This window comes from Centruroides sculpturatus, unplaced genomic scaffold (genome assembly GCF_000671375.1).
Source record: "Centruroides sculpturatus isolate CEXI.00-Female unplaced genomic scaffold, Cexi_2.0 scaffold243, whole genome shotgun sequence".
In the NCBI taxonomy this organism is placed as follows: Eukaryota; Metazoa; Arthropoda; class Arachnida; order Scorpiones; family Buthidae; genus Centruroides; species Centruroides sculpturatus.
The window spans coordinates 63,317-74,535 of NW_019384457.1; the positions used below are offsets into that span (position 1 = coordinate 63,317).

Sequence of the window (11,219 nt, forward strand, 5' to 3'; positions counted from 1 at the left end):
AGATTTTCTTCAGTTGGCACCCCTAGTTATAATGAGGGTACTTCATGGCTATAACAAGCAATATTTTGGTGCAAACACACTAACATTCTTAATTGTTCAAGTAATAAGAAATGCAATACTGAATTCTTGAAAGAGATAAAACTGAAAGGGTTAAACATATGTAAAATATTTGAAGCATATCTGAATAAATAATCAATTAATTTCACATAAATTATGATGTAAATATCCTCCGTAATTTAAATTATTCTATATGCAAATTCCTATCATTGGAATCTAGTTCAAAAATGGAACACCATACTGTGGAAAGCGTGTCCATTTCCTAGAGGTATATTAACAATTACCCAGTTTTTAAAATATATTGTATGGATTACAGGATTTATCACCTAACTTTCTTTTCGGAGATCATATCCCTTTTTCTTGACTAACTTCTGACCATACTCTGCCAATTTACCTTATCATCACTACTATTGTAAAATTACTGTATACTTTAGCTAGAAACAAACCCTTATACGAGAAAAATTTCTATGAAGAAAATAAAACATCTCTTGGTTTCTGATAAAGTAGAAATTATTCATGAGTTAAAACGTGGTGCTAAACATGTCAAAGTGTTTATAAAGTTTTCTTTGTCATTTTCAACAGTATCGACATTATTGAAAAATAAAGCAATATAAATTTTAAGATTTGTAGATGAAAAAGACTAATTGAAATCGGACATTATATTAATTAGTATTATCTTTAATTATGAACAAATAAATTGTTAAATATTAATTAGATTGTAGTTATATTGTATTTTTATTAATAAAATATGTAATTTCATTATATAACTTATCTTTTTTTAAAAAAAAGTAGATTTCACTAATTATCAGTGGTGTAGCTACAAATTTTTCAGTCTGTGGGGCATACCTATGTGTTTGTGCCCAAAGCAGTTGCTCATTCTGCCCTTAGTTACATTGCTGCTCTTCATGGATATATGAGGAAATCTTGCCAGTCCCCTAATGCTCATTATAACGAAGTTTGAATATAGTTCATTCAGCTTATTTTGTCTATGCTAACTTTATCTAATGATGTCATAGTTTTTGTCTTGTATTATTTACAAGATGGCTGCTTGTGTTAAACTAAAAAAAAAAAAATATATATATATATATAGGATAATNAGTATTATATATAATGGTCATAAAATTATTATAATTATGATAATTTATTTTATCATAAGAATATGATGATTACATCATTTGCCAGTTTTACACTCTATCAGTTTATCTTGCTAACTCAGTGTACATCATTAAAGGATACACAAAACACTTTTTAGCTCTAATCCCTTAGCCAATTAGATTTCTTACTTAGCATTCTGCATTACAGAATTTGGCCCTGCAGTGTGTGACTGTTGGCTCTGTCCAATTTGCTATATACCATTGGATTGTGGAGTTTGAAGTTTCTAGAATATCAGTAATTACAAATAAAAGTAATAATTTTCTTTTGGATATGTCTCTTAAAATTAGACAATAAAAGCTGTTTTAAACTAGTGTATGATAAACTTTACAGATTGTATTTAACTACAAACGATTGCACATACAGTTGGGCGTCAGCATTGCAAAATCTGTTGGATCGACTTGGTTTTTCCTTTCTATGGCTATCTCGGGATCCTCATTTGATCGAATGTTATCAATTATTAATTATAAAACTGTGCTGTGAACTAAGTATACAAGGAGATTGGTCTCTGTTAGGAAAGAATAAGCACTTTCAATTATATTTCAGCATTAAAACGACATTTATGTGTGAAGATTTATTGCTTATGGACATAAATTATTATGTTAAATGATTAATCCTTCATTTGAGATGCGGTCAAAATCATATCTTAATGTATTAGGTTGTTCGGAAAGTAATTTCGTTTTTTTTACCACTAGACGGATTAGTCGTATTTTTCCTGCCATTTTTATTCTAAACAGTATTATCATTATATATTTTGACAGCTAGCATTTTAAGGCTTATTTATAAAAAATTTTGTTTGATTTTGTGCTATTGTTTATTTTTTGTGTCTCATCAAATATGGAAGATTGAAAGCAGCATTTTCGACATATTTTACTTTTTTGTTACCAAAAAAATAAAAATGCCATTCAAGCAAGAAAAAAATCATGTGACATGTATAGTGGAGATGTGTTGACAGAATGACAGTGCCAAAACTGGTTTACAAAATTTTGTTCTTGCAATTTCAGTATTGAAGATGCACTATGTTATGGATGGCCAATTGAAGCCAATGAAAACAAAATAAAAGGTATCGATTGAAGCAAACTGCCGAATAACAACACTTGAAATCACTAAGAGATTAAATTTGTCAAATTGAACTGTTTATGATTTCTTGAAACAAATTGGTTTCATTTCAAAGCTCGATATATGAGTTCCACATGTTCTTAAAGAGAGATGCTCTCTTTGGTGGGATTTTAAGGAAATTTTTTCTTTGGGGCTTTTACCAGACAATTTAACAATTGATTCAAAAGTGTACTGCCATAGAGTAAACAAATCGAGTAATATCATCAAACAGAACAGGTGTCCAGAATTGATAGACAAAACAGGTGTAGTGTTTTATCACGATAATGTCAAATTTCACACAAGTTTGGTAACTTGTCAGAAACTGTTATAACTTAGATGGGACCTGCTATCACACTGATCATATTCACCAGACTGAGCGCACTCAGATTATTACTTGTTCCGGTCTATACAAATTTTTTTTAACTGTAAGATATTTACTTGAAATGACAATGTCAAAAATCACTTGGATCAGTTTTTTGTATGCAACGATCAAAACTTTTATGAATGTGAAATCATGTTACTACCAGAAATGATGACAACAAATATTTGACCAAAATGGTTGATAAATAATTCAACAAAAGATTTATTTATTATAAAAATATTGTGTTTTTTTTCCACGGTAAAAAAACGAAATTATTTTCCAAACAACCCAATATAATAGCAGACTAACATTAGATCCTGAAAAAATATGTAGTAACTGTATTATACAAGTATATGAAACTTGGGAACAATGTATTTCTTCATTGTGTAAAATTTAGAGATAATAGGGACAAGTATTTATTAAGGTTTAAGGCTTGGAAAGATATTATTAATACATCACACTTTACAAAAACTGATTATTACTTGATATTTTACTTTGTGTTATTTTGTACTAAATTATGAACTTGTTAAATATTATTATATTACTTTATTGATTTTGTTTTTGTAACAAAATGAACTATGTATAATGAACTAAGGTTCATACAATAAGGAATTGACTGATTGATATATACCCTTGGAGTATTCTATTCTATTATCTTCTTAATGATTGCTGATTTATGATAGTTTCGTGACTGTGCTGCTGTGATTTCTTTTACTATGGACTCTCTGAATCACAACCTATAGCTTTGAACTGATTCACTCTCCTCATTGATGAGAACAATTGACAAGGAAATGGCCAATGATCAAACCTGGCATGTAGATCAATTGTCAAACTTTTTGTCATTTTTCAGATAAAATTTGAGGTAGTGTAATGTGTCTCTCCCTCTCTCTTATCTGAATGGCTTTTTAAATGGACAGATGAATTGTCTTTTTCCTGAACTCAGTTATCTACTTTTATGACCTTTCCAATTGTGCCATCTGAATTAAATTGTGAGGTTTGATCTAACTCTTTGCAACATGATATCAAGATGTGACAGGAAGTCACCAGCTAATGCCATCAGAGTAGCTTAAAATTGATACTTCAGTATCACGTAAACAGGTTGCTGAGGCTCACTGTGTTCAGAATTTTCAGTGTGTCTGTTGTTTAGTCTTTGAATGCTGGACATGCCTGATGATACAGTCAAAGACATTATACACAGTTAACAAAGTTGAGAAAAGTCATATCATTGAGCTAGGAAAGTAGGATGGCTGTTTTCCTGAATTGCTCACCATCTGGGTTGTTCTGTTTCAGTATTGAATATAGTGGAGAGACAACATAGCCTCTAGTAAAACCTCTGGTCTCTTTGTCTCCTTTAATCATGTGTCCTCACCTACCCTTTCCTAATGACCAAATTGGATCCACCCTCCAATATTTTTATTTGGAAAGATTTTTCCATATTTCCTTTCCACATACCATAGTGATCTGTCCTTGCAATGAAACGACGAAATTTACTTACAAGGAGCCGAAGAGCCCATTTTGTTAGGGGTTTGAGCCCCATTGCTACAGCAATGTCTTCTCCCTCCTTTCCAGGGCTGGATATATGAGAACACACATACAGTACATGCAGACCAGGGTCTGGATACTCCAGACAGACCACCAGGAGAGATGATTGTTTGATAATGAGATGAAAAAAAACAGCAACAGTGTCTTTGTCTACCATCCAAAAAAATTTCAAGTCTTTCTACAGAACTCTGTTTCTGAAATTAGTGTCCTTAATAAATCTCTAGTTTCAAATCATTCACTTCATTGACTTTTTCTGTATTTACATTAAAAATAACAAATATATCCATTTTGTATATAAAATAGTAATTACTTATTGTGTTTGTTTTAATTGTTTTTAATTTTATCATTACTTTTAATATATTTGAAGACACAATTCAGTTCTAATGTATTCATATAAGAACTGAATAACAACATTTTGTAATACAATGGAAATCATATTCTATGATGCGATGCATAAGAACATCTAGTATTGTGAGATATGATAGTGTTACCATTAGCCCACTAAGACAAACAGACAACAAAGCATACATGCTATAGATATGGAAAAAGGAATTAATTTATTTATGCCTGATTTTTCTGTAACAGGTACATTAGTGGATTCCAATTCTAGGCCAATTGCAATTACACTGGCAGTAACCCAAAATCTGATTGTCAGAGGAACAATTACAAAACTTTCTCTATCCAAGCACGACAGACTAAATCATGGTATTTCTAAATTATATGATACAAAAAAAAATTGTTACAAAATTAATATCCTTACAACTAATCGTTACGACTAAACTTACAACTAATATGAAAACTGATGACGGGATGAGAAATAGAAAAAATGGAAGATAAGCAAGAACAAAGGTACCTGGGTCCTTCAGACATCCATTGATTTCCATTGTCTTCTGTTGTCTTGAGAGGCTGTGTGGAATTTCTTATAAAAATGACCATACTATGTTCCTTTTCGCTTTCTGTTCTTGATGTCAATTATCACCAAGATGTTGGTTACTTAGCAGGAAATTGTAAATGGTCAAGTTTGATCCAGGACCACTTGCTCACCACTGGTTATGGGAGAAACAAAATTCTTCTCCCACTTAGAGTCTGACTCAGGAAATGAAACTTGGCATAGTCAATGCCAATATACCTCACACTTTGTCCCAGGAATTTCAAAGATTCCTTTATTAAGTTACGATTTAACCCATATACTTGGGTAACGAACGGTTCCACACTCGTGTCTTCCATTCTTCTCTCTTTGAGTACCAGTTCAAAAATGACCTTATCTTCACCACTTTTCCCTCAGTTAACTTTAACTCCTCAAACTGGTTTGTCAAAGAAGTGACTCATACATCCAATAAAGGAAGAATTCATGGGATTAGAAAGTTCCAGAAGAAGAAAGAACAAAACCAATGAAATAATACAAAAATAACAAAAACAAACTATAGTATATAGCCATAGTATAAATTAATTTAAAGACTGTTCTTTATTCAAATTACAGTAGAGCATCGATTATCTGACCCCTGATTAACCGTCACATCAGTTAACCGACCATTTTAGTCGTCAAATTCAAATGTCCGCTAGTGATGTGGCACTACAATATTTGGCTATGTCTTGGCTACTTTATTATTATTATTTTTTAATTTTTGCGTGTTTAGGTGACAACAACGGCTCGACCATTGAAGGGAGGCCAGTATTTAAACGAGACTTAATTTTCTAATTATGAGTGGTGGTTTGTTTTATGAGCAATAAAATAATTCAAAAATAATTTTTAATGATACAATAGCGACGATTATTATTTTTTAAAAAATTTGTTAGGCTAAACATTGATGAAAATTGAACGCGAAGTTGGTTAATAGTGATATACTAATATACTAATTACATGGGATATACTAATATACTATACTAATAAGATATTTTTTCATTCTTTTCGGTTATCTGAGTCCCCAATTGAGTCAGATAATCGATGCTCTACTGTATATTAATTAATGATGATTGAAAGATGAAGTAAATATCTTGAGAAACATTTGATCATAAATCTTTGTGTCCCTTAAAAAATTAGCATTTAGTTAATCATCTTAATATTGTATTATTTAATGAAATTATTTGAACGTTACAGAAAGAGCTGATGTCCATCAAAGAAAAGCACTCATGGCAGAATTGAAAATATTAATTCATCTAGGGCGTCACTTGAACATAGTCAACCTTCTTGGAGCAGTGACTAAAAATGTCATTAAAGGTATTGAAGCATTTTTGAAAATTTCACATTTTAATAATTGATAATGTATCATAATATATTTTCAGGAGAGCTCATGGTTATTGTTGAATATTGCTGTTATGGTAATCTCAGGCATTACCTTCTTCAAAAACAAAATAATTTTATTAATCAACTAGATCCTACAACAGATACAGTTGATCCCACAGCAAATAGTCTACCTGGTTCACCTGGAATTGAAAATATTGAAAAACTAGCTGCAGTTTACGAAAGTGCTTTTTCGTCAGGAATGATAAACTCAAATCAAAGGTAATTATAACAATTTAAGAATACTACACAAAATCTTGATATTTTCAAAAATGTTAAAAATAGGATATATATTATATTGTTTCAGTTAAAATTGAATTTATTGTTTGGGACCGTCCATAAATTACATAAGGGCGATTTCGGCCATTCTAGACTCCCACCCACCCCTGTGTAAGAAACCGTAATATTTTCTTTGATCTCCCCTCCCTTTCCCTATCTTACATAATATTTTGGCATGATTTTATACAAAGATTCCTAAAAATCTTAGGTTCAAAATATAGTTAATTAATATGTACTATTATTTATAAAAGACTTTATGTGAACAAATTTAAAAATATAAAAATTTAATGAATTCGAATGAACAATTTATTTTAAGAATTTTATTTTTCAATTATTAACAATATTATTATTATTATTATTAATCAACATCATAATTTTTATTTTTATATTAATTTTAATTTTCACAAAAGACACAAAAAACTTTGCCAGATCGACTAGCTAGTCCACGTGTAAACAGAAACGTCATACAAAAGAGAGAATAGTCATAAAACAAGAGAGAATAGAGAGAAACCACATTCCGTTGCCATATTGATTACATCTTGTCTAAGGCCAAGAAAATAAACTACACGCTGCTAAAATGCACTAGGTGCATCTAGAGACTAAATAATAAAGCTTATAAAACTATATAATGGGGCAATACAACCAATGCTATTTTACGCAGCCTCTGGCTGTGTTCATGTAACTAGTAAAAATTCAGTAGCAAGTAAATTACTCTCTCTTCAAAGCCAGTTTGCCATCAGAATTTCAAAGTGCTGCAGAACTGTTTTTACTAATGCCTCTCTGATACTAGCAGAGCTCCTTCCTTTGCCACCATGTATTGTAGAAAAGGTTCTAAACTACTACATCAGAACTACAAACATCAGGGCTTAACAACGGTCTCTACACCTATCTACAGCTGTTCATATGTTACGACATTGCAATTACTCTACTATCTCTGATCATCATCCTGTAAACAAGGTTATTTGGTGTCATCTGTTTCCTCCATGGATAATCATGCAGACATTAATATCTACAGAGATGGGTCCAAAAGCTCCCTTCTTGTCGGCTCAAGTATCTGTATCTTCCTCCAAATAGATGGAGGTATGTAGAAGGTACAGATACCTCCCACATACCTCCATCTATCAAGCTGAAGAAGATGCTGACTATCAAGCTGTTCAGTGGGCCACTTCACTACCAAACAAAACTCTGTCTATCAACATTTACAGTGATTCTCAGTCTGTCCTAAAAGCTCTATTAAATTCCAATTGCAATAGCGATAAAATCGAATATATCCAGCACCATATTAAAAATCATGTAAATAAGATATTATATTTGTTCCTGGCTATACTGGAAATGAAAAAGCCGACTTTGAGGCTAAGTCAGCTGCAAAGGACACTCACTGATTTGGACTACACTCGCATCCCTCTCTCACGTAGCAGCCTTAAAAATTATATTCATGACAATGCTATGCAAAAGTGGAAAAATGAGAGAGAAACCACCACATAGCCTTTCTCCCATGACAAAAAATATGTAGAGCATGAATCTGCTAGCATTCCCCGCATTTCTTTATGCAGTGAGAATGTAGCGAAATGACGTCATGAGCGGTGTTTGCCAATTAGAAACCAGTTTCAGTGTGTTCGCTGTAAAGTGCTTCTCGAGCGCTGAATAAAGAAATGTGGCCATTATTACTCTATCATGTCACACGAGACAACGAGCATTCTTAATAGAAACTGCCAAATTTAAGCCAAATTCAAAACGCCATCAAAAAATAAAAATAAGAATATTACGTAAGATGAGATCTATTACCCCCCTACTCGAGTAAGAAATCGTAAGAAATCCTTGACCCCCCCAAAATACCTTACGTAATTTATGGACGGCCCCTTTCTTGTAATTTATATAAATAAAACTTTGCAATTTCCAATTATTTATCTCTTGTTCATTATTCTGTATTTATTTTTTAACTTTCTTAAAATTGAATTGTAATACTTTTCAGTGTTTGTTGGTTACATAAATCATTAAAAGTTTAAGACATTTTCTGGCCAAAAATAGTCTCAGTTAGATCATCTTGCCTATTTACCTGATTTAGCTCCCTGTGATTTCTGGCTATTTCCAAAATTAAGAGCTGCACCAAAAGGATGAAGATTTTTTAATATAACTGATATCCAACAGAATGTGAGACTACTGCTCTACAGTATTCTGGAAAATGAATTCTAGGCCTGCATCCAGAAATGAGAACTCCATTTAAGTCAGTGTATAGATGCACAATGAGAGTACTTTGAAGATGACAGTAGCCACTAGTGTACAGTTCCACATGTATATTTTTTAAAGGTGTCTTCAGGAAATTAAATTGTCACCTTGTATTCACTAAAGTGATCTTGTCACCATAGTAAATATGTGCAATTGGGGATAGAACAAATTGACAAAAAAATAGAAAAAAAAATTGTTAATTTCTACAATAGGCCAAAAGGGAACTAGTGAACCGAATGAATCAGACACTTGTGGGAGATGATCCGCTGTTCTCGGGTGAACAAAACAAAGACAACAAACCAAATGTAACAGTACAGGGATTTATTCTGCCGAAGCTAGTACAGCATGTCAGGGATTTTTCCCGTAACACATTACAATCTCAACATTACAATTAATAGACCTCCTTCATTAGAGATATACACAGAACATAAACCACGTATCCCAGCAGACAATACTTTCCTTCTGAACCTTTCTTCACTATTTACAGTACTATCTTCCACTGCTGTTCATAGTTCACGACGATCGCCTTTCCACTCCGGCTTTTCACTCCACTCTTGGTTACGGCTTCCATACACACCAGAATCCACGATCCTACTCCTTTTGACCAACTCACTACCAACCACCTTCACTTTCCTTTTTCCCCTAGGACTCGTCACTGAGCCAAACATTCTTTCATGGCTGGGGGAACATGTTAGGCGTAAGGCACAAATATATAAAACAAAAATGCTTAATTCAGGAAACGAAAATTTATGTTTAGAGAAACAATTTTTTCTTTTAAAGAATTACATTAGCTCCAGAGGTAATTTAAAGCATTTTGTTTTATATATTTACTATATTCACTATTTTTAAAGAAAAAAAAATGGAAAATTATTTATATTTAATTACTGAATCATACAATGAAAAACTTAACATGATTGATTTTTTTTTTTTTAACATTCAGAAATCAATCTATCCAATATGTACAAATTTTACATCGACAAAGAAGTTATCAAAATGAATCGGATTCTTCAGGAACAATGAAAACGATTACGACTAAAGTATCAGAAAGTGGTTCTGGAGATACAAATCAAGTTGGAATTATTGTGAGTGGCTCAGAATGTAGAGATACTGCAGATATAATTAGTCAGCCGGTAACAACTTGTGACTTATTGTGCTTTGCATTTCAAGCAGCTCGAGGAATGGAATATCTCTCATCCAAAAAGGTAATAGAATGAATTATTTTTTAAAAATTTTTTCATTCAAGAATTAATGGTATTTGTTTATATACAGGGTGTATCAGAATGACATTTTAAAAATTTGGGGGATTGTAGAGGATGAAATTTTGAACATTTTGATATAAGGAACCTATAGCCAGAAATTTGAACTAAAATGTCTACAACACTTTGCACGTTCTATGCGGTCGGTATGCCGAATGAAACAGCAGAATAGAGTATTTATGACAAGTTTTATTGACAAAACAGTAGAGTACAATCTAACTGTACATTGAATCAGTTGTTGCACTACTCTAGAGTAAATGTTCAATGTGATGATCACCAACTTCGTTACATAATGTGTCCAACTCTCTGTAAGATGCCACGCTCCCCTCTGATGGCATTAAATGCTGTAAAGATGCAAGGGGTGACCTGAAGGATGACAAGCACTAACAAGGGAACTGTCGGAATGTCTTCTAATAAATTTTAATAAAATTTAGTTAATAACTACGTTAAAAGTATACAAACTCTATTTTAAATTTGTAGCATTCACTAAAAGTGTTGATCAGAGTTATTAGCAATCAAATGTCACACTACTTTATAGTAGTTTAGCACAATTACGCAAATTTTTAGAAGTGAAAGGGTCGCGGAGGAAGACTGCGATATTACATTTAGAATAAATTCTGGAATTTTCAAAAATGGTTGAAGAATTAATAAAATTTTGTATACTTTTAACATAATTATTAACTAAATTTTATTAATTCTTCTCNCAGTAAAAGTAGTTAAGCAGTAAAACTGGTAGAATAACAAGACTTTATTTTCCTAGTGTTGAATGCAGGTTCTCATCACTACTTAGAGATTTAACGTTTGCTACTGCTCAACTACTTACTGAGCATGGTAATTTTAGAAGCTACCAAGCGATGTATAACCGGGCAGAAACTGCTCCTTGCTTTTGTGTATAGAAAACCTAGACACCGTCGACCATATGATCTATCATTGTCCAATTTACGATCAACATACACTTATTCTGAGA

At 32.1% G+C, this 11,219-nt stretch overlaps 1 protein-coding gene across 1 annotated transcript in view; it reads left to right on the forward strand.

Moving 5' to 3' along the window:
* The window catches only part of LOC111620711 (vascular endothelial growth factor receptor 1-like), a gene marked incomplete at its 5' end in the record, with an annotated part of 62,569 nt that extends 52,296 nt beyond the window's left edge, over positions 1–10,273 (forward strand). Inside the window, 3 exons of the mRNA XM_023362699.1 lie at positions 6,309–6,428; positions 6,494–6,713; positions 9,937–10,273. Coding sequence (XP_023218467.1) covers positions 6,309–6,428; positions 6,494–6,713; positions 9,937–10,210 — 614 coding nt within the window. The remainder of the gene's footprint in view (positions 1–6,308; positions 6,429–6,493; positions 6,714–9,936) is intronic.
* Between the last annotated feature and the right edge of the window lie 946 nt (positions 10,274–11,219).